This window comes from Pleurodeles waltl, chromosome 3_2 (assembly GCF_031143425.1).
Source record: "Pleurodeles waltl isolate 20211129_DDA chromosome 3_2, aPleWal1.hap1.20221129, whole genome shotgun sequence".
Classification (NCBI taxonomy): domain Eukaryota; kingdom Metazoa; phylum Chordata; class Amphibia; order Caudata; family Salamandridae; genus Pleurodeles; species Pleurodeles waltl.
The window spans coordinates 83,295,339-83,319,970 of NC_090441.1; the positions used below are offsets into that span (position 1 = coordinate 83,295,339).

At 45.3% G+C, this 24,632-nt stretch overlaps 1 protein-coding gene across 6 annotated transcripts in view; it reads left to right on the top strand.

Moving 5' to 3' along the window:
• The window catches only part of LOC138286506 (caspase-1-like), a 264,088-nt gene that overhangs the window by 207,909 nt on the left and 31,547 nt on the right, over nucleotides 1–24,632 (top strand). For 3 of the 6 annotated variants that reach the window (XM_069226848.1, XM_069226849.1, XM_069226847.1), the window contains exon 7: nucleotides 12,206–12,315. The exons of the other annotated variants lie outside the window; for them this stretch is intronic. In XM_069226848.1, the coding sequence (XP_069082949.1) occupies nucleotides 12,206–12,315 (110 nt within the window). The remainder of the gene's footprint in view (nucleotides 1–12,205; nucleotides 12,316–24,632) is intronic. 6 annotated transcript variants of the gene reach the window in all.

Below are 24,632 nucleotides of genomic sequence, written 5' to 3' on the forward strand. Positions count from 1 at the left end.
TGAATGTTGTGAGGCTGTGTTCGGTTGCACATACTCTTGTTGTCTGCATTCTGACTGCCCGGCTCTCTTGGATCATTTGCCGGATGAGTCCTGAAAGGAACGAGAAGGGCACGTATTTATATTGATACTTGTCAGGATGTTTTAGGTTATCACGCTTACGTAAATTATTTTTTTCACAGCTCTCCCGCCACAGAGATTCTCCCTGTGATTTAATATTTTCTTTATTATTTCTTTGTTTATCCCAGCGTTTTTTAGAAGACTCTGCTGCTGGCTTCGTATTATCCTTTTCAGGATTACCTTTAAGCTTTGAATTATTTGGTGTGGCCCCTAAATAAGCACGACCTATGTAGGTACAGGATTCAGCAATAATTTTTGGCAACCTGTGCTCCTGGTCTACTAATAGTACCTGCACAAGGATCAGGATCAATCAGTCAGAATTTATAAAGCACAGGAAATTACCTAATATGATCACAAGTTGCTGTTAGCAAACTGCCAGTGTTGCTGCTTCCCCTTTTATGTTTCCTAAAATAATTGAGGGCACTGTGGCAAAATCTGCAATTAATTTCATTCCCAAGAGTAGTGCCAGGGAAGCCCCATATTAATTTCAAATCTGTTTTAATACAGCCAGTAAAACAGCAAGAGATGGTGAACCACAGATGATAAAAATAGATTGCAACAAAGACTGTATCCCATGTGGCACAGCTGTTAATAGAGGGTACCATTCCAAGTGGCAAGCATATTGTGAGAATTCTGTGTTTATCCTGGGGTCCCACATGGGGAAGCAATGCTTCAAGCTGATTTGTTTTTGAGCTATCCAGAATAAAATGTCCTCCCATCTGGTGTGTACCTTATCCATAATAGTATTAATATTCACTGAGTTAATTGCAGGTGTAGCCATTTGTGGTAGGGCAGCTTGAGCAATTGTGTAAACGTGTATAATCTGACTACATGATTATATAACGATCGTAAATCGCCCACTTCTACGTTTTACATGTATGGATATGGTGCGTAGCCAGCTAGACCTGCCCATGTGGCCTCATTGTTGCTGAGGGGCCCCAATCTAACACTGTCCACAACATGTGGTAGGGTGCCATGAAACCAAATTTTCTTGTTCCTGATATGTTAAGGGTATTTCTAAATGTTGAAATAGTCTGTATTGGCCTGGTGGGTTCGCCACTGTGTATGTATGAAATGTATTTGTATTGGCATTGACTGCAGGAAAAGTGACCCATGAATAAAATGCTTCAATTTTGTATGCATTATGTGCCTCAACCACATAGATAACATCTCCACCACCCTTAGGTAGTCCATTTTGAATTCAATGTTGTGTAGCAGCATGTCTGGCATTAACAAAAAATATCAACTAGAATTCAGAGAAGAAAAATACTAAAGTGAGGTATCTTTTTAAGGTTCAAGCTTGGAAAACCTACAGACAAATATAGATGCTTCCTATAATGTTGAGGAGGATTTGAACCCTATCACCACAGACATCTCCGTTTTAAGCTGTGTAAGGGACCTTGGGCATGCAAGAGAAAACTACTCAGAAGACTGGTTAAATAAGTATCTAACCTATATATGTTGGTGGCGCCATGTTACACAGTTCCTACTAAGATAACAGGACTGCATATTAGAGCAACAGAGCTTGGGAATTTCGGGGGTCTGCGTCTGTCCACACCATCAGGAACTATCGGCCCAATTCCTGGCTACTCACAGAACCTTTCCGAACCCCTAAACGTACCAGGATAGAAGGTGATTATGGCAATCCTCTGAACCTCCCCCAAGAGAAGTTGTGGAAACATATCTCACCCTTTTGTCGGATTACTCCTGCATGTCCAGGCAAAAACATAAGAGATATACGAGATAGGTTTTCAGTATATTTATTGAAACAATCATAATTTTGCATATAGAGAATGAGCTGTGATAATTAGGCAGTGGTACAAAGCAAAACACCCAGCATTATGAACATGGTAAAGAAAATAAACAATCCAACCATGCTAAATGAGTTCTAGAGGTTCCTACCTAACCCTAAGACTATACTGAGAGCATTATGGGTGTACCCTTCTGCCTGGCCCGATCTAAGGGATTAGCCTTAGCCCCATACCTGGAGATAGTGTCAGGAGTCAGCCTTCAGTGTGGATGGCAATCATTTCCGGAAGCTGGAAGATTAGCGCCAGCTGAGCTGCATGTCGGATACAGCATTCACCTCAGGATGGTTGCAGCAAGAATGCCCCTCTTTCCCTTCTGGGGCAGTGCATCACTTATATAATAATCCCACACTGGGCTAAAAGCACCGTTCTGATGCAGTGCTATGTCTGGATGTTAGAAGCTTTCTCCTGAACAGGTAACTCAAGAACCAGGAAATTGTGTGCAGTGTTCTTAGCCTTGAGCAAAATGTACTGATTACATGTTGAGAAAAGGCTAACAAAACAAGCAATTTCTACAGCATATTCCTAGCAGAATGTCATGCAAGGAAAGTGTAAAGAATATCATTGCTGAAAGTGTTGCAGCTAAAACGTGTCAATTATAAAATGAAACACAAAACAGGGAAACCTACTTGTGTGCAAGAGGTCCTCGCGACACTGCCAAAGGGCCACAGTCACATTAGTAAAAGAAGCAAAGCAGAGGTAGGCTGTGAGTGCAAGCATTTTATAGCAGTGTCTGAGGATGCGACTACTCACTGCGCTCCATGCTCGCATCCACATCCTGGTTGACTACGTTCCTAAGAGTGTGCCCAAGGCCCATACATTAAACAAATAGCCTGAACCTCTTGTGGCCACTCTGTTCTCAACTTTGGTTTGGAGCCTGAGATATCCTCTCCATTAACATTGAAAGAGGACTTCTGACATAGAAATAAAGAACAGACTATGATCTCATAGTTTCTACCTCTGTATAGATAAATGTAGATTTAAGCACAGCGTAGAAACAGTGAAGGATACCATAATGTTTTAAATTAAATAAATGACTTTTTTAAAACACATTTAGGGCATTCTACCGAGTTTCGATACATCTTTCAGATGTAAATATTCACACTGGCTCTTGTCAACAGTTTTTTGTTCTGGATTTTTTTTTTAAATCATCTGTTTACAAAAGAAAATGGATACAGGTGAGGGGCAAAGCCAAGCAGCCGAAAATGGCAGCCGCATTTTGAGAAGCTCTATGCCAGCCAGATAAACAGCTTACACAATCCTCCTCTCCAACACCTGCAACTGAGCAGCCACTGTATCTGCCCTGCTGCGTGGAGTTAGGCCCTGGTGCGCTGTGATCCATAGGCTGTGGTAGTACACACCAGCTTAATGGCCAGAGAAACTGCACTGGTGGGATCGGAGACCTCTGGCTACGATGGCCCAAATTATATAAAGGGTGGAAGGCGCTCTGGTCCGGTTTAGCAGAGAAGCAGCCCAAAGCCTGCCAGTAGAGAGGCATTACTATGGCCCTGTGAGAGGGGCTGACCTTGGCAGCCGGATGGCTCCTGGAGGACTCAGTGAGGAGAAGCGGCAACCCACCTGGATACATCTGCAAAGAAGTGAATGAAAGTGACCCCCAGTGCATGAGCATTAAGAAAGCAGACGTGTACATGAAGCCCCTAGAGAATGGCCACTGGGACAATCAGAAAGCAAGCTCTACCGGGATGTCCGACTTGAGGAGGCCGTCTGAAATGATTTCCTGTTTGCCTCTGCATTCACAACACTTAGTCTCGTGGGAATGGGATTATGACATGAGACAACTGGGATGTGGATGGCTGTGGTAGCAGTGCCCCAGTGTGTCACTGAAGAATAGTGCCTTTATGTGCACGGTGTAAACCAGGGCTCAGACACCTAGACAAATAGGGAACACCCCCAGCATAGCTATTGGACAAGGGTGAGAGTCAGCCCTGGAAGTGGGGGGCCCAGAACTTCGGTGAAAACAAGAGATGGCGAAAACAGGCACAACTAGTCAAGACTGGGGCCAGAGCCCCTTACTAACCTCTCGTCATGGAAGTGAGGCTCCAGAAACATGCAGGTAATAAGGCAAAGAACAAGAAATCTGTGTCCTTCAGCCAGAGGCAGATTGACAAATTTACAAAGCCAACCCCCTCAACTGTGGGGTTTGGAGGGGAGACCTCAGCGGGCCAGCCCCAGATGCGGGTAAAGCCATGTCTGCCATGATCCTTCAAATTAAGGAGTCACACAAAGACCTGAAAAAAAAAAGATCAGGGGGTGGAGTTGAGGTCCCTCTTCTCTGCCAGGACCTTTGAAACTCATTGGACTGCACTAGGGAGGCCAAGCAGAGTAGAAGCTTAGAAGACAAGGTCAGTGTATCTGCGAAGGAGCAGAAAAGACTAAAGGGCTGGCATACCTCCTAGAGAGACAGAGAGGATGCAGAGGGCAGATCCTATTGGAACAATCTTCGACTGGTGGGGCTGCTTGAGGGGACAGAGGGTTTGTGTCCTGAAAGGTTTCTCACTGACTAGCTCAAATCATAGATCCTGAGCACTGAACTGTTGCAGTGCTTTGTACTAGAAAAAAGCACAGAGGGCTCTGGTCATGAAATCCCCTGCTGGGTGCCCCTCCCAGGCCCATCAAGAAGTTGTGAGACACAATCCTCCAGGGGGCATGCCAACATCAGAGGTGCTCTGCACCACGGCAAAGATCCTGATCTTTCCAGATAATGCAACCAAAGTTCAAAGTCAACAGAAAATGTTTTTTAGAGGTAAACCAAAAATCAGTGCAGTGCAAATCCAATATATGTTACTTTACTCTGCTAGCTTTCAGGGGAAATCTATCTTCCTAAAGAACCCGGAATCAGCATTGGGGTGAGAGGAGGACAAGAGATTAATCCCCAAGTTCACAGTGGAACCAATGACAAATTTGAAAAGAGGGACGGCGGAAGTTGGCCTCCCATAGCAGAATCCCTCCACCCCCCAAGCAATGTTGCACGCATCACTAGGGTTCACAGAAATGAGCAATTGACATCGGCAAAGCCTCCTCCACTGTGGGCTCCAGTGACGAGGCCTCACATCTGCCTGCAAACAATAGAATTTAATTCTGATACTGGGAAGCTGGATGGTACTGAGATGGGCTGCTATTTATCACTCAGTTATACTAGCCTAGAGGGACATGGCATAGGAAGGAGCTCACATAGTTGCAGGTTGGGAGACTGCAATAATTGCAAGTCTGGCAGGTGATGCATTGGAACTGCCCCACACCCCCATATTAGACTTGAACAACTAACCACAGAGTTATGAGTTGCATTTTTTTTATTATGGGGCAACAGATACTTTGTGTTCAGAAGTGTAGGGAGTGGAGTTGGATATTGGGGTTGAATTTAACTTTCAAACAGCACAACACAATCAGTTCTCTTCTTACATGGGTTCACCTATTATCTCCCTTAAACCACTATGATGATGCAGACTGGTTAGGTTCTATCTCATAAGTTGGTCTCATGAATGTAAATGGGTTGCACGATAAAATAAAAAAGGATAGAAAATTGCATCAGGTGCATAAAATGGCCCGATGATGATACACTGCAAGAGACCCCACCTGCAAGGGACTAAATGTGACTTTCTGGGCCACTATAGTTTTAAAAGGGCTACCACGCATCATATTCCCGCTGGTCCTGGGAAGTGGCTATCGTTCTCCACAAATCACTTCTTTTAGCGATTGTTGATATTACCACGGACCCATTTGGGGGGTATATTCAAACCACTAGATCAAAAGAACGACAAATTTCTTTGATAATTAGTATACATTCCGCTCCCTCAACCCTCACCCCACAAATTGATTGGCATTGATACAAATTATTGCAGCTGCTCCTGCAGGTAGAGTCATTAGACAAGGGGACTTTATTAATTTAATTTACATGTATATCAACACCAAAAACACAAGTTGTTCCTGCAGAGTGGTGATACTAAAACAATGGGCTGTTGCACTGGGACATACTAATGTGTGGACAACCCGGAAGCCAGAAACATGTAGTTAAACACATTACTTCTACTCACAGAAGTCTTATTCACATCTAGGCTATTTTGATTTAGACTGGCATGTGTTAAACCTGTCAGCCAAAGGGTGGTCTCCCCCCAAACGTTTTGCCTTACTTTTTCTATTTTTGCTGAATTTGTTTTTGTTGACCTTAGGGCTCTGCACACTTAAGTAGATCTTTAAACATGTCTCTCGTCTGCATTTGCGGCCTGTGTGTGCAGTTTTAAACTGCCATTTAGACCTGCCAAGATAAACCTTTAGCCAGGCCTACACCTTTCTTTTTAATATGTGTAACTCACCCCTACGGTAGGGCAAAACAGCCCATAGCTCAGGATGCAGTTTATTTAAAAAGTTGGAAATGTACTTTTACATGTCCTGGTAGTAAAAAACTCCTAAATTATTTGTTTTACTACTGCAAGACCTACCTTTGGCCATAGGATAACATTGGGTTACCTTATTACATTTAATAAGTGGTAACTTTCAATTAGGAGCAGGTAGGAATGTTGAATTTGGTTTCTAAAGAGTTGTAGTTTTTAAGAGTTGGATTTTAAGTCACAGTTATAAAGCTGCTACTTCTAGAAGTTGGCATTTTCTTGTCCCATCATTTTTTTGCCTACAGCCTATATCCTGGGTTACATGATTGGGTGTAGCAGACAGTTAGCCCAGACCATGAGACAAAGGAGGAATAGGTTTTACCAGAATGGGCCATCTTTATTAGGATGATGGGGAGGAGCTGCCACCTGCCACACTTGCATATCACATAGACTTTGCCTCAGCACACTCACAAAGGGTTCTGCAATGTCTTTTCTGCCCCTAGACAAGCTGCGGCCAAGGCTGGGAAGGAGGAAATTCAAGACACTTCTGTAAGGGGAGGACTCCAGAAGTGTCTCAGTCTTCAAAGTGCACACCAGTTATAAATAGTGGACCCTTAGGCCCAACTCTTCAGTAACCTTCTGGATCTGTGGAAAACTGTGCTGCTGCAAGAAGGACTGCCCTGCTATGCTGCTCCCCTGCTACTCTGCTGCCTGCATCTTGAACCCAGGAATACCAGAGTGACCCCAAAGGCTAGTTGTCTGGACTCCTAATTAGAGCATCAGTGTCAGAAAAGGCTCCAGCCATCTTGCGCCTGGACTCCTCCTGCTGTGAGTCCTAACCCCCAAACTGGTGCCCCTTCTGCCGCAGACCCTTGGGACTGGGGTTAAATGTGTTCTGCCAGCTCATCTGGGGTCTATTCCAGAACCGACTTAGTGTGACGCAAACCCAATGCAGCTCTTCTCTATGCCTAATCAGAACCAAAGCAGCGCAACAGTTATGACATAAGCCTACATCACAGCCCTTGCAGGTCATCTGAATCGCAGCTTCACATCGCATTCTCGAGGCAGACCTCACAGCTCCTCATCAGACCCAATGCAGTGCGACACAGGCTCAATGCCAGCCCTCATCACAGCCCTCACAACTCCGCCACTGCTCAACACATCAACAATTCAAGTTCGCATTGCGACTCATTGGAACCACTGCTGCATGACCCATACTCTGAATGGGAACATCGCTTGGCTCCTTGGGAACGCTGCAGCAAGGCTCAAAGCTCCACAGCTAGGATTTAAGGTACATTTCCCAGTGGGACTAACTTGATTCTTGTGTCTGGCCCACACTCCATTGCGGTCAGCATGAACTTGTGACTTTATCCTGATCCAGCGCAACCAGATAACCACAGTTGGCGCTTTGTGCTTTTAAGCACTATTTTACCTAAACCTTTAAAAATCAATGTTTCAGGTTCTACTGATTGAATGTTTGTCATTTTGGTGTCAAATAATTTATTAAAATGTACTGTATTTTTCTAAATTGGTATGTGATGTGTGGTGTTTTCTCTTTATTACTGTTTAAGCACAGAATAAATAATTTCCACATTGCCTATAAGACAAGTCTGACTGTTTGCGTACTAAGCTACCAGAGGGTTAAGGAGAAGTTAATTTGGTGTTTTCTTGTGTTTCATCTTGAGAAGAATTGTGGTTGCTGCTTGAGTAGGGACCTAGACGCGCCACTCATGGAGGAGAAGCTGATGCTGGCAATACAGGGCATGGCTTTGGGTAAGACCTGAGGCCCTAACAGGTTTCCTACTGAGTTTCTCAATTTGGCAAGGCAGGGCCATAAGTTATTAAAAAAACTACCTCAGAAGAGCCATTAGTTAACAGATCAATTCATGACAAGGCTTTGATAGCTAGTCATCGAGTGTGACTTTGGAAACATGAGTGATCAAAATATACAAGATCAATTGATAGTGCAATAAAAAAAATGTAACAGACACTTTGAGAAGCAATAAAAAACAACTTTTCAAGAAACAAAGGGAATTGTAAAAATAGTCAGCCAGATCTTTGTATGAAAGAGATGGAACAGATAGGCACTAGAAGAATGTCTAAAGTTAATTTTATTTTAAAAAAAAGAATGCAAAAGCATTTAAAGTGGAGAAATAAGGTAAAGGAGTTTCAGATAGAGTGGGATCCACACCCAGGAAGTGGGGGGTAGGTAGGGCATGTCGATTACCGGTGAGGTTGCATGATTTTATCCTGGAGCAGTGAAGCTTCTTGTTTCGTACTGAGGTCTTTTGTTCTATATTCAGTGTTCTCAGGGATTTCATGTTCAGTTTAGATGTGGGGTGTGAGAAAACAGGGCTGATTGCAGAGGCCCCATAACTTTTTGCCCCCATTTTCCTCTTTTTGCTGGTGTTTTCCTGACTTTGATGGTGCCCTGGGTACTGCTAACCAGTCCCAGGGCCTGTGCTCTGTGTAAAATGGATATGCAAATTAGGCTAATTATAATTGGCTAAGTTAACCTACCTATAAGTCCCTAGTATATGGTAGGGCATGTAGGTTTAGGGACCACAGCATAGGTGGTGCACACCTAGGTGCACTGCTGAGGTGCCCAGTGTCATTTTAAAAGCAAGCCTGCCTTGCTGGCTGCTTTTAAATTAAAGTTATATGCAAATTCGACTTTGGAATTAAAGGTACTTCCAAAGTCTTAAACTACCTTATTTTTACATATAAGTCACCCCTAAGGTGTGCCCTATGTGCCCCTAGGGCTGGGTGCCATGTAACTATAAGCAGGGACTTTATAAAAATAGATTTATAAGCCCTGGTGAGGTAAAAACAGCCACATTCGTTTTTCCCTCATTGAAGTAAATGGCCTTCATAGGCTAGAATGGGCAGACTTTATTTTAAATTTTAAAGTCTCCTTAAATGTTACATACCAAGAATTTGGTATCAAATTGATTGTTGTAATAAATCCCACAACTTCCAGTTGTTGGATTTAATATAACTTGTCCAGGTAAAAAGTTTAGACTTTACCTAAAAAGTTGCCAATTTCAGCTCTGCATTGTTTTTGCTGCTGTGCTCTGATTGGCCAGCCTGCAGCAGCTTCTGCCAGGCTGCCTTGATGAGGTGTGAAGTGGCCTGGCTTCACACAAAGGAATGTGCTTGGGGGAGAGAATCTCCCCTCAGCAGATGGTGAGGCAGGAAGGGGGAGGGCTGCCAAACTGGTCTTCAAAGGCAGAGAAGGACATTTGGAGCACCCAGCAACACCCCCACATCCTGCAACCCCAGACAATTAGGTGCCCCCTTGATTAGATTAGGAGAGGGCAGGAGAGGGGTGTGTTTATGATTTTTAGCCACACCAGTGGGTGGGCTCAGCCAGATGTAACCTCCAAAAATCAGATTCATCCATGTTGGATTTTTAGAGACTGTTGCCTTCTGGGATGGATTTGTGCCACACTTCCCAGGAAGTGGTCATCACAGGGGGACGACCCTGTCCCTGATTGGAGAACCAGGGCCCCCCTGCTTTTTACCCAGGAGCAAGGATAAAACTGGCAGACCTGCACCCACACCTCAGATCCCCACCAAATTTCAAGAAAAAGGAACTAAAGGAGAAGAAGGACTGCCCTGCTGGACCCCTGGCCTGCACCTGGAACCTGCACTCAGAAGGACTGCACCAGCTGCACACTTGGGCTTCACCACAAGAAGGACTTTGCCTGGCTTCAACTGGTTCAAGGAGGGACTCCCTGTTTGCTACAGGTGAAAAATTGCTAACCAGAGTCCCCTGCACCAACTCCTGAAGAAAGTGACAAGCTGACCACTGTCCAGTGGCCAAAAAGGAGTTTGCGCCAGGTGCATTCTGGGAGTTGAAGTCCGCACCCCCCAAGGACCATCACAGAACTTCTGGACCCTTGGGGTGAGCTGTGGACCCCAAAAGAACCTTAGAAGGACATCTGGGTGAAGCCCCAGAAGTTTGGAGAAGATTTGAGAATTTTTGAAAAAAAGCTCCATAGAGGGACCGACCCGCCGCGGAAATTCTAGCCGGCTTGCCTCAACCGCGACCCGGCCTGATTTGGTGGTTCGTCCCGGTAAAGAAAAATCTCTGAAAAAGAGACTAAGTCCGAAGGTAAAAAGTTGACCGGGACCTCCCAGCCATCGTATCCGAGAAGGGCTCCACGGACGTCGGATCAAGATCCAGGTTTACCCCGGTCGAAGGATTTTCATCTCGAAAAAACGACTAAGTCCGAAGGTAAAAATCACCACCGAGGAAACCCACATCGCGTATCCGGACAAGGGCTCCAGGAGGTCGGATTCGACTGGCAGGTTCGTCCCGCTGAAGAAAATCTTCAAAATAAAGACTAAGTCAGAAGGTAACTTTTTAACCGAGGCCTCCCGCGACCTGTAGCCGAGCAGGGCTCCATCGCGGTCGGCCTGAAAGTTTGACTTTGCCCCGGTCGAGGTGCAACCAGATGACCCGATTGGCGCTTTTTGTTTCTAAGCGCTAGAAAAGTAATAATTCTTTAAAAATTCACATCTCCGGTTCCCCTGAACCGATTTTAATCGTTTTTGTGTCATTTTAAAGATAAAAATATAAACTATTTTTATAAATTGGTTTTGGATTTTTAAACTGTTTCCAGTGTTTTATTTGATTACTGTTTTGTGATATTTGAATGCTTTACACTTTGTCTCCTAAGTTAAGCCTTGACGCTCGTTGCCAAGCTACCAAGGGTTGAGCTGGGATTAATTTACTGAGACCTAACTGTACCTAGGTGGAGGTTAGTGGCTTGTTGCTAGGTGTAGGTACCTACCTGCCCTTACTAATAACCCATTTTCCAACATGGGGACAGAAGAGGGCTGTTCTGTTCATAGGCCAGCATGGATGCAGGTCTTGATAATCCTGGAATGTGTTTATGCAAGCAATGTGGCATGGGTTGTGAGGTCACGGGGTTCTGATGGGTGCAGCTACTTCTGGACCGGCTTAGTGGCTCCATGGCACTGTTGTGTATTATTATTAATAATAATAAATACATTTCTTCCAGTTTGGTGTGGGAGTTTATCACTAAAATGACGAACAGCAGAAAGAGTGCAGTAAGATACACAGAGGAGAGTGACAGCCTCTGAAGCATCACAGAGAAGCATGTGAAAAGCCAGAGGTTTTCAAAGAGAGCAGAGAACAACATACTAGGAGTGTGCAGGTAGCAGAGTGAAGTGGAGTGACATGTAACTCAGAGCAGAGCATGACTGGGTGAGTCAGTGTAACTGAACACTCAAAGGAGCACTTTTGGGGGAGAGAGTGACGGGCTCTAGGAAAGGGTGGGTGACTCTAAACAATGTGTTTGCATTTCTTGTTCCATAACTCTCTACTTACCTCTAAATGTGTTAGGGTCTTCTGTTTGATGTGCTAACCCCTCTATTACCACTTCGCCTGCATCTGTCCCAGGGCGGCTCCTCCGTTAGGGTAGAGGAGCGTTCCCCCCTCCACCAGCCCGCCAGCAGCAGAAGCTGCAAACCATTCAGAAAAAAAGGATAATAAACTATGTTTATTATCCTTTTGTTCTGAAAGGGGCGGGCCATGGGGATGACTAGCAGTGAGGGGTGGCCAAACACACATGCGCAGTAGGCTGAGCACGCCTGCACAGGCTTCCAGTCTGACTGGGAGCACCCTGGCTGGGTGCTCCCAGCCAATGCTGACGGTGCTCTGAGCAGCATCAGGATTGGCCGCAGGGCAGGCTGAGAGCCTGTGCCTGCAGCGACGTGCGACGATGGAAAGGAGAGCGGTGCGGGTCAGCGGATCAGGTATGTTTTAAAAAATGTTTTAAACAATTAAATGTACCCCCCATTAACCACCTAGTGCCACACCCACCCCTTTTTGGTGCTGCGAGCTGCGACTGATCCATCCTTCCTCCCAAACAGCAAGATGACATCTGTCAATTTTCCCAACAGATACTCTATCGTGGAGGGATGTTAATAAAGGCTCCATCTTTATACAGGCGCTAGTAAAGATTATTCGAAAAGATGCCTGCACCAACTCTTTTGATGAGCTTTGCCGTAAGGTGAGATCAATAATGACTATGATATGATTGCAGTGGGAGGGACCTTGTCAAACAGAGCTATTTTAAGGGTTTTGTGATGCAAGGGCATAGACATATTTAGGGATACCTTATGGAGATAGATGTAAATAGTGTTGGAAACAGCACATCTCTAAGACCTTGATGTTATCCCACATATCATACTCTCTAGGAACCCCCAACTGTTAGCTCTGTATAACGCCCACTGGTGACTCCCCACTCTGTGACCACCACCTTTCACCTGCTTTGCAGACCTTGTTGCTGAAAAACCGTCTTTGAGGAAATCACACACACCCTCCTATTAACCATCGGTATCTTTTTTCTTTGACTTCGTCCTGCAAATGTAACTAGTATGGTCAGACCATTTCATTTTCTCGCTCAACATTTCCCCCACACACACCCTATGACATCAGCTACCCACCACTGTCAGTCAAAAGCTACCAAACCACACTACTGCTTCTTCATGGGGGTTGCACTTAAAAATCCCAATTAAAACTCATCATCACTCGTAACTCCAAAGCTGAAGTCAGTATATTAAACAACCTCACTCCAGGAGCCATTATCAACCCTCATCGTCCCCCTGGAACCGCAGCTCTCTACATTATGATGAGCCCAAGAACTTACAGCAAAATATCTATCAGCAAGCAGGAAAACAAATGGCACAAAACCCAAATCAGATGCCGCAATACTCCCGCTTCTCACAGAGAAACCTTATCTCTAGAGCCAAATTCATTTGTACGTCAACTATATACTACCTCTTTAATGCCAATTAAGCTATTTTTAAGGTCCTTGGGCCTTGATCCCAAACCCACAAGTTACTGCATTCTACTGTAAACTGCAGTTAATCAATTGCTCGCCTAAACGATCTGATTTAGCCACGCCTTAATAGCACAAAGCAAGTTATTGCTGTTTCTTCCCACCCCTCTTAAAATTGCCTCCTCATAGTACCATGGTAATAAATGTACCACCCTGGAATCCACCCCAAATATGGACACCATTAGCACAATGAGTCAACCAGGTGCATTACTGGGCTAAAGTGGAGCACAGTCAGTATGCCTGGGCCGGGGAACTGTACACCCGGGGATGGGAAGATGTCATAATGCCATTTAAAGATGTAACTGACCCTACTGGTGCAACAGAGAATTAACAGTGCCAGACAAGGTTAGAACAATCAAGGAGACACCGGATTTACCAACCACGCTGCCGTAATGTGTGGGAGGTTGGTACCCGGTGTGCCCAAATCCCAAAAAGGCACACAAACAAATGTTTGAACCGAGCTCCTGGCAGAGTACTGCCAGGCACATGCGTGGGCTGCTAGCAGCAGGTACCCACGAGACTGATAATATTAAACACGATCATATGATACAAAAATCAACTCATTTAGTTGATTTAAAATGTTGAACGTAGAAACGTTTGTCTTTTTTGTTGTGTTCAGACTGGAAGCAGGAACAGCAAACAAATGCACATGCATATGTTTATCTAACAGCGTCTATTTGCTTTGCGATACAGCATGATGTTTACTCATCTATTCTTTGAATGTTATACAAAAGAAAATACAACTCATTTTGTCTTAAACACATGGCTCCCACAAGCTCTATTAAGTCTCTCTGGAGAGAAGCGCTCAAACCTCTCAACATAGTCAAGACATCTATTGCACAAGACATCTTTTGTGATACAATAAAAACTGAAAAAATGAAACCTCGACCCTAAGGACCCAGCCAAGAAGCTGAGTTTTTCCTTCAATGACTAAACGAGAAGATAATTAATAACATTGCAATAGTAAAGCATTAATAAGCGGAAGGGAGGGAACTGCAGTATACCAACTGAATCAAACCTAATAACGGAGAGCGAGAAAGAAAAATTTTGCAAATAAGAGAAACATGAATTGCCAGAGCGAGTGACTGCCAGAGAAAGAAATGATAGGTTAAAATAATGAAGAAGGATGAAATAATTGCTGAAAGAATGGAAGAGTAGGAAAGAAAGTAAGGGTAAAAACAAGAAAGAGTTAAAGAAAGGATGAAACAAAAAAATTAAAAAGACTATATGATGAAAGAAAAGATGGAGGGCGGAGTGTGCCTCACTGGGTGATGAGGGAGGAGTGTGCCTCACTGGGTGATGGCCTCTTTTCTTCAGAGCCCAGTGCAGGCTTCTGTGTTGGGCCTTAGTTTGTCACCGGGACTAAGGAGAGGGGCATCTCGAGGCATTTAGCTATAGGGGAGTTATGGTATTCCTAATTTCTGCTTGGTACTTAGTGCTTCGCCTTTTTGTCCCTGCTACTGATGGAAGAAACTCCACTCTGAGTCTGAACACAAAACAAAAAGGTATCACTTGGATATGGTAAGAACCAGTGGTGGCTCCTTCTATGGTAGAGGAGTGTCGCCCCCCCCCCCCCCAACCTGCGAACAGCTGCAATCCTTTCACAACTAAACAATAGTAAACTATCTATTATTTGTTTTGTTTTTAAAGGGGCGATGCCATTGGGGATGATGGTACGAGGGGGAGTGCAGGGTGCTCTCTGCAGCCCGGCACTGTGTTGTCAGGCTGGAGAGAGCAGGCACAGGCTCCCAGTCTGCCTGGGAGCACCCTGGCTGGGTGCTCCAGCCAATCGTAACACTGCTCTGAGCAGCGTCAAGATTAGCCGCAGGGCAAGCTGGGTGCCTGTGCCTGCCTGCAGTGACCAGGAATGAGAAGCGGCACGGCGGAGCAGGTACATTTTTATTTTTTTTATTTTTTATTAAATGTTTTTGTTCCTCTCCCCCGCCACCCCACCCATTTACCTGGCAGCGAGCTGCGACTGGTAAGAACTAGGAATGCTTGTCACTGATCTGAAGAGGAGGGGAGCACTATTGGGGATTGTTGGATGCTGTGCAAAACCTGAGGCCGCTGTGGTGTACCAGCACTGGCATCAAAACCCTGCAGGCCCTTTTGGGATGTCTGTAATTGTGCTTGCTTTATTGCTCATTCACTGGATTTGTGGAAAATATACCTTCTTCAGTTGCTGCCTTGTTTTCTCCTTCACTTCACTTCTCCTTGTCCTTCACTTTCCTGCTCTCTAAATTTTGTTTCCTGCTGTATTAATCTTCTGGAGCAATTGTAAGCTCTCACTTTAATTCTGGTGTCTGGATTTGTTTCTGGAAATAGTAGGCTTTTCCTGTGCACCAAGAAGACCCTATATATCCATCGCCAAGGAGAACACCTCTTGACAGGTTGCAACGTCAACTAAATCTGAAGATAGATCAGGTCAGAGAGATATTAACAGCAGGTAATGGCTTGACTCTCCAAGTCAAAAGCCTGACCACAGAAAATGCCTCCTTCTGTCAACCTCTTGCTGTCTTGTAACAAGGGTCTCTGGATCCAGCTCTGGGTGGTTCGGCAGAATTAAAATGTGAAGGAAGCCCTATGAAACTAAAGACATTTCTGGACACTTGTTAGATCCTGTTCACCTTTAAACCTTATATTCGTGCCAGTAATAGATCCAAGGTGGAGTATATTGTGAGTACTATGACCAGAAATGCTCTGGCATGGGTCATGCCATTAGTTTCCGATGCTAATTTTCCAGCCTTCCTTACGGAATTCAAAAAGGTGTTTGAGCATCAAGATCTAATGTTTTGCACCTAAGCGGAGACTTCAGAAATTAAGCAAGGGTCCTGGGATTTGCTTATATATATCTCTAAGTTCTAGGGCTTGGCTAGAGTCGTAGATTGTCCTGACTCAGCCCTATTCATTTTACTTCTTAAAGGATGTTTTGAAGGCTGGCCCCTAGAACAGCTTCCCTACGAGATCTAATCCAACTAACCATCCAAATCGATAGTCGCCCTCAAGAAAGACAGTTGGAAAATCGAAAACAAACCTAGTCCAAAACACCTTGAAGCCCTGCATTTAAGATACCATTTAAAGCTTCTGATCCTGAAGACAAGCCCATGCAAGTGGGTTTTACTAAAGACCTGAGGAAGAACGGAAAAGATGACATAAGCAAAGGATCTGTATTTACTATGGTCAGAATTTCCGTCTTCCTAGCTCTTGCTTTGTCCACCCTGCTTGTCAACCTAAGGAGTTGGAAAACTAGAAAGCTCTCCCCTAGTGTATGTAATAGAGACAGGTGTTAATCAGACAACCCTTCTTCCTTTTCGGAAATCCTCTGATTTTGTCCTACTGCCAAGGGAACTTCAGATTCAGCCTCAACATCTTAGTTCCTGTCCTTGTGGACTGCAGAACCTCCAATGTTTATATGGATATTCAGTGGGATTCCAACCATCATAATCCAGTACAAAAGAAAGAAGTTCCAGTGTGATTGAAGCTGTCAATGGAACGTCTGACCTAGTCACTGAAGAAATTCAGGATTTGTCTCTCTGGATAGCTGCCAATTATGAGTAGCTCACCTTTGATTTAATTTCCTCTTCTTGTTATCCTATTTGTGAGAAATTGGGTTGTTGGTTGAGGGGTGAAACCCTACTCAAGCAATATCCAAAATCCTTGTCAGGGTGACCCACAAAAAGTAACTAAATTAACCTGTGCTTAACCCTCTGATAGCTTGGCACAAAAGCAGTCAGACTTAGCTTCAAGGCAATGTGTAACGCTGCACTTAAACAGTACTAAAGTGAAAAAACAACACAAGAAAAATCCCACACCAATTTAGAAAATTATAGTAAATTTAAATACATTATGTGACATCAAAACAGCAAAAATCCAATCAGAAGAACCGGCGTTATGAATTTTTAATGTTTACATTGAAAAATAGTGCCTAAAAGATCAAAGTACCAACAATGGACATCTAGTCGTGTGAGAGCAGGGTAAAGCCAAAAGTTAGGGCTCATCACAATGGAGCATGGGTTGAATCCACAAAGTGTATTGGACAATGTCTCTGCTTACCTTCCAAGATAGAAGAAATTTTGAAGAAAATATATGTGAGAATGCAAAGTTCAGTGGGGCACGGCAGCTGTCCAAGGAGGAGGCGTCGCCGTTAGGTAGCTACTGGAAAACGTTGCAGTGAAGATTCTTTCGTCTGGAATTGGGGATTTAGCGGTTACTCCGTCACAATGGTGTCCGCTGAAATCTAAATCCAGTATGCTATAATGGGATTTAGATTTAGGCAGACGGGAAATCCATCACCTTTGTGACGGAGTAACCCATCTACCAAGTTCTAAATCACACCCAGAGACCTTTTTGGAAGTTGAAAATCTCCAGCAGGCCAAAGTTGTAGGCTGGAGCCGACAATAGCTGAAGGAAGCTGGATGCCCCTTCTGTGAGAAGTTGCTGAACAGGAGTTGCTGCTGTGGAGAATGGCGCAGGAGTTGCTGCAAAGTCAGGCTAACAGGCGATGCAGCTTGGGCAGATTGAGCAGGTAGGTCCCAGTCTTCTCCCGGGTCTCAGAGCATGTTTTGGGCACAACATTTCCAAGTCCCAAGTTTTGGATTTGGGCTATTTGGGTGAGGGGTGCCAATTGGAAGGTTTGGGCTTACTCAGACAGGGTCCAGGTGCACGTTTAAGATGGTTAAAGCTGTTTCTATCCCTGAACCACTGATCAGGAGGCAAGCCTACTGAAGAGTGTGTCTGAGGGCCTATTTTGTATACATGTTGCCTCCTTGGAAGTGGGAGAAACTTCTGAAGGCTTCTTTTCACAGAAGTGTCAGACATTTTTCTGCCTCCTTGCCCTGGTCCCGGCCTGTCTGCAGCCACCATAGGCTAGTGTGAAGTTCTTTGAGTGAGAGCAGGGCACAGTCTCTTGAAGTGCTAGTAGGCCTGTGAAGCGCTCCACCCCCGATCCTGCCTGCCAAAGCCTATCCGGGCACACCTAGTCCCTCTATTGTGTGGCTGTCTGGGAAGAATACACTAAGGCCGACTACACCCAGTATTGTGACCAGGAACAGGCTGCAGGCACCAAAGGGTTAGGACAAGAATATGCCAACTTTTGAAACAGCATTCTCAGAATTGAGACTTGAAATCCAACTTGACCATTAAAGAGGATTTTAAATTACAATTCCTCAGACACCAAACATGACTTTCCTACTTGCTTCCAATCAAAAGTTATCTCTTGTTACGTGTAATAAGGTAACCCAGTGTTATTCTATGGGCGAGGTAGGCCTCACATTAGTGAGAAAACACATTTGTGAGTTTTTCGGTACCAGGACATGTAATACTTAAAAGTACATGTCCAACTTTTTAATTACAATGCACTCTTCCCTATGGGCTGTCTTGGGCCCATCTTGGGGGTAATTTATATTTGATAATAATAGAGCTTTTGGCCTGGCAGTGGTTTATTTGTTAAATCAAATTGGTAGTTTAAAACGGTCAAAAGGTCTGCAATAGCAAAAGGTGTCTTTAGCCTACTGAGCTATCTTCATTGCTCAATATGGAAAACAGTCAATTGCCAAATACACAAGATGGGGTCTACAACATTCTGGGTTTCTCGACTCAAAATGGCCAATCCCTGCAACCCACATGTTTACCACACAAGATGGCAGTGTCACACTCATCCAAAGTAATATCTGCATCTACATCTACATCAAACGCAGACACATTGGGACAAGGAAGCTATGAGTCTCAGGTGAGAACCACAAGTGACCAGTTTGCTTCAACACCCAGTTGGTCTGCCCCTTCGTCAGTTGGGTTGTGGGATAAGTAATATAAACCCTAGAGGAGGAAGCTGCCTTCGTATATACCATGCCAAAGTGAGAAATAGTGTGCACCGAGGGCAGTGGATCCCCAGACGCTTTACAGAGACTAAAGTAGATAATACTAATGCTCTCTTTTGTGTTAGTGTGGTTGAGCAGTTAGGCTTATCAGAGGGTGGTGCTAAGCATTTGTTGTGCACACACAGTCAAGAAAAGAGACACACACTCAATGACTAACTCAAGTCCAAAGTTTTATGTATCAACAAATATACTTTATTTTATTTCTAGAAACAAAAGGATCATTGTTCCAGGTAAGTACAGTCTCAAGAATGTACAACTTTCAAGTATCAAATGCACTTTTCTTTGTAATTCAAAGATAAAACAGTTTTCAGGTAAGTAATACTTTTCAATATCAAAAGTCGACATAGTGCAATTCTCATTGAAGGTTTTGCAGTCCTGAGGGAGAAAGTACACACACAGTTTATAGGTAAGTACTAGACTTACGGTCCAGTCTTCGGGATTAAGATGTCCCTAGGGCAAAGTTTAGGAAGACACAAAAAGTGCACCACCAGCAACACGGGGCCGGCCAGGTGCAGAGGTTAAAGATGGTGTTGGGCGCCCAATGGAATCCTCTGGAGACTGGGTGCTCAAAAGAGAACAGTTTGCAGGTAAGTACCTGTGGTATCAAGGCTGTGGCCCTGGAGGTTTAGATCAGTACTGGGGAGCCACATGTAAGCACCAAACCCACACCTTCAGTGGCACAGGGGTGGCCAGATGCAGGGTGCAAACACAGTGTTGGGTGCCCAGTGCTTTCCTATGAGGAACTCAGGGTTCACAATGAGGCTGCAGCCTTGGTCCAGGAGGTCGGCTGAAGAAGGCCAACGGCTGGACAGGTAAGTTGAGGTTCCTTTGGACGTCGATGGACCGTCGGCTGGGTTCCACAGGGCCAGGGGGCTGCGGGTGCAGGGGTACCTTCAGACGTTGAGTATCTTCACCAGATCTGGTTGTAGTCAGGTTGCAGGTGTTGTTGTGGTGGCCAGGAGGGGTCAACCCAGGGTGGACTTAAGGTCGGAGGCACCTGGGGACTTTCTCTGGTCAAGTGGTCCAAATCGACACAGGCCATAGGTGTCGGGTACAGAGTGGGCAGGACTCGTGGATCCGGAGTGCTCTGGAGTCCTTGTTGGAGGTTTCTTTGTCGACAGGGCTGCTGTCCTCAGGAGATCTGGTCTTTAGGGAAGGCAGGCAGTCGTCTGAGGGTTTGTAGAGGTCGCTGGTCCTGCGGGACGAGTCGTCTTCTTGTAGCAGGAGTCTTGAAGCTGCAGACATGGGGTCAGATTCTTGTTTGGTGGTGGAAGGCTGGCCAAGACTGGTAAGCCACACACTAGAGAGTTGGATGAATTTCAGGGGGCATCTCTAAGACGCCTTCTGCATGCATTTCACAATAAATCCAACATTGGCATGAGTGTGGGTTTATTGAGCTGAGATGTTTGATGCCAAACTTCCCAGCCTTCAATGAAGCCATCATGGAGCTGTGGATTTTGTAATGACAAACTCCCAGCTCATGTACTCAGTATGACTACACTGCTCTTAGAGGGTCTAAGAATGTACTAAGACAATGCGGGGCACATTGCTCATGCAGCTATGCCCTCACCTGTTGTATAGTGCACCCTGCATTAGGGCTATAAGGCCTGCTAGAGGGGTGACTTACCTCTGCACACAGGCAGTGGTTTGTGGGCATGGCACCTAGAGAGAGATGCTATGTCGACTTCACCATTTTCTCTCCACCAACACACACACAACCTGCAATGGCAGTGTACATGTGTTTGGTCAGGGGTCTCTTAGGGTGGCACAATACATGCAGCAGCCCTTAGATACCCTCTCTGGGCACAGGGCCCTTGGTACCACTGGTACCTTTTGCAAGGGACTTCGCTGTGTGCCAGAAGTGTGCCAATTGTGGAAACAATGGTACAGTTTAGGGAAAGGACACAGGTGCAGGGGCCTGGTTAGCAGGATCCCAGCACACACTCAGTCAAGTTAGCATCAGATATCAGGCAAAAAGTGGGGGGGGAGTAACCATGCCAAAAGGGGCACTTTCCTACACCAAGTACCTCACGTGTTACACAAAGGAGAGTAGAGAATTGAATAAGCTGACTAGTTGCCAACCCCCGCAGCCCTAAAGTCATGCATGCATTCTGCTGGAGTTCTCTCAATCCAGCAATGACTGTGAGTGACACACCCTCCCCCAACAACACTCTCCCAGCAGACTCAGCAACTGTAGTTGGTCAACCGTGAGTGCCAAAAATTTGGCTGAGGGGGACAAAGGTTCAGCAAGCCACAGAACCCAAGCCTCAAAAGACCACCATTGGCCTCTAATTTAGTAGTGGTCCGCTACATATGACTGAACCAGCACATGAGGTATGTTTTGAAAGGGGGATGTGGGGTGTCAAGAAGAAAAGTGAGAAAGCAGCCATGACCCCCGCAGTTTACGTATGATTCGATGTGGAAGTATTGCTACCTGAATAGTAATCTCTGACCACAAACACATCATTACATTTGAGAGTGGCAGCCATACTAGGTGAGGAGAAACACTCTATTAGCCAACAGGAGTGCGGTACAAGCACTCTTTTGTGAAACCCACAACGTCTGCCTAATCAAATCCTATGATCATGGCTACGAACATGTGAGCCTAATACTTCTTAAAGCTCTTTTTTTTTTGGCTGATCACATAACGTCAGTGACTGTCAAGCGGGACCTAATTGTATGAGCCTAATCTTGAAAAGGCTACGTAAAATTGCATCCAGATTATTTGAACTGCCTTTAAAAACTAAAGATTTGTAACTATTATTTAGGAAAAATGGACTGAAACATACTGCATTTTTCTAATTTTTTTTACTTGTTTTATTGGCGTGGGAGGAGCACCTCAAAATCCTCATGGAAAAGATGAGTTTTCTCTGGCACACCATACATGTACTGGAATATTTAATGAAGCCCACTTAACAACTGCCTGCAAAACTTGTTGCATTTTCCAATTAATTAATTTGTGATGTACTTGGCCCCATATTTCAGACATTACTTTGAAAGGAGTGACACTTTCATAAGCGTCTGCATAGAAGATCCTGCAAAGCATGTACCTTTATGACTTTATTCTTTGCGAATTGATCTACGAAATGCACCATTTGTCCCCATTGGTTTAAAATGTTTTTTATGGAGTAAGGGGAAACTAATAACCCCAGTGTCCTCAAAGCTTGCTAAGGAGTACTGGGATGTCTCCCTTTACTCTTGCTCTGTACCATTCAGCAGATGGTATGAAGTGGGAGGTTATGTTATGTTGAATTGATTAGTAGAGCACAACCTATCACCCATGAGGAAATTCAAGTGCTGGAGAAGAGCAAAGGTCTGGTGGAGCTCCTATCTGAACAGCCAGGTCTTTACTTTCTTGCAGAAGTTGTGTTGAAATGGGTAGGTCCTGATGTATTGTTGAGGTCATTACAGGTCTTGGCAATATAGGAGAAGAAGCATCCTCCTGACTTTCTTCTGCAGGTGCAGGGACTCGTGTGAGGGCAAGGAAGGCTGAGGGTAGATGTCTGGTTGGATGCTGGAGTTGAAGACAGTTGTTGAGGTACGAAGGGCCAGTGTTGTAGAAGACTTTGTAGGCATTGACAAGCAGACTGAATTGGCATTATTTCTGGATGAGTACCCAATGTAGTGCTATGGGGTGAGGCGTGATATGAGTGCTTATGGGCATATCTAGGATGAGTCTGGTGACAATTTTTAAGTGGTCTGCGGTCTTTGAGTGAGCTATTTAGAGATGCCATCGGAGAGAGCATCACCGTAGCGAAGTCTGCTGGTTATGACGACCTAGGTGACAGTGTGTCTTGTGTATGTGAGTAACCATTTGAAGATCTTGAAGATTCTGAGTATAAGGAAGCAGGAGGAGGTCATGGCATTCACCTGTTTAGACACTGTGAGTTTGTCATCTAGGATGATCCCAAGGTTTCTCGCATGGTTTGTGGGGGTGGCCGTGGGTCCCACTTCTGCTAGCCACCGGAAGGAGTCCCACAGAGAGCTCTTGTTTCTGAAGATCGCGATCTCCGTTTTGTCCACGTTGAATTTTAGGCAGTTCTCCCAGATCCAGTTGGCCATGTTGATCATGCAGGTTGTGAAGTTGGTCCTTGTGGTGTTCTCATCAACGAGGGAAAGGATGTATTTTATTTGCCTACTCATGCACATTGAATATTTCCGGAACTTCCAACCACTGTGAATCGGCAGAGTGCAGCCCACAGGAGGTAGGAGTGCAGGAGCAGAGTAGGTATTGCATCAGCATCTTCCTTCGAAATAATGTCAGTATTTAGGCAAACAGAACAGCATAAATAAATGTCCCCAGAATTTGCATCCATGCTCCTTAACATATCGCAGATGTGCGTCTCGATCTTCTTGCGGGAAGATTATTATTGAGTAAGTGGGCATATAAAGAAATGATGACTTCAGAAACGTGTAAAGAAATGACATTGCTTCTATATGATTCCTGTTCTGGAAGATCTTGAGAAGCGAGAGACTGACACTTTAACCGGTTCTGTGCCGAGGACGTAGTGGTTACGTCCTTCGGCACAGTGCTGCTGTGCCGAGGACGTAACCACTACGTCCTCGGCACACAGCCGAGAGGGAGCTCCCTCTGTGTGCTTCCCCCCCACCCCCCCAAAGGCAGGGATGGAAGGGGAAGCCCTTCCCCTTCCACCCCTGACCCCCCCCCGCCCCACTGTGACGTCAGCGCGCAAGCACGCGCTGAATGTCACAGAGCCTCCCCCATCGTGCTGGAAGCTCAGCTTCCAGCTCGATCGAAAGAGAAATGCAAAGCATTTCTCTTTCGATCACGTGGGGGAGGCAAAGAGAGGCTTCAAAGGGAAGGAAATGTATTTCCTTCCCTTTGAAGTCTCTCCAAGCGTTTCAAAAGCCGGATTGCTTGCAATCCGGCTTTTGAAACGCCCACTAGACACCAGGGATTTATTTATTTTTTTGAAATGGACATAAGGGAGCGACCCCTTGGGCAAGGGTCACTCCCAGGGGGGGCATTTTTTGGGAAGGCCTTTTCTGCCCCCCCCTGGGGACAGATCGGCCTATTATTAGGCCGATCTGCCCACAGGGGGGGCAGAAAGGGGGGCCCCCAGAGGTGCCCCAGGGATATGTATATTTTTTTCTTTTGTTTTTGTTTATGTTTTTGATTTAGGTGTGGGGAGTGACCCCTTAGGCAAGGGTCACTTCCCTAGGGGTCAAGTTATATTTAGGCCATTTCGGCCCCCCGGGGGGGCAGAAACCACTAGGCACCAGGGAGTTTTTTTATTTTACGTGAATTTCACGCAAGGGGAGCGACCCCTTAGGCAAGGGGAGCTCCCTGGGGGGGAAATTATTTTGGGCCAGAAACCACTAGGCACCAGGGATTTTTATTTTTGTTTTTTTTGTTTTACAGATGGGGAGCGACCCCTTGGACAAGGGTCGCTCCCCTGGGGGGCAAATTGTGATCGGCCGATTTTTGTTACGCCAATCTGCCCCCAAGGGGGGCAGACAAAAAACCACTAGGCACCGGGGATTTTTTTGGGGACGCCAATGTCACGCAGGGGGAGCGACCCCATAGGCAAGGGTCGCTCCCGGGCGGGGTTGGGGGGCAAATTTATTTAGGGCCATTTCTGCCCCCCC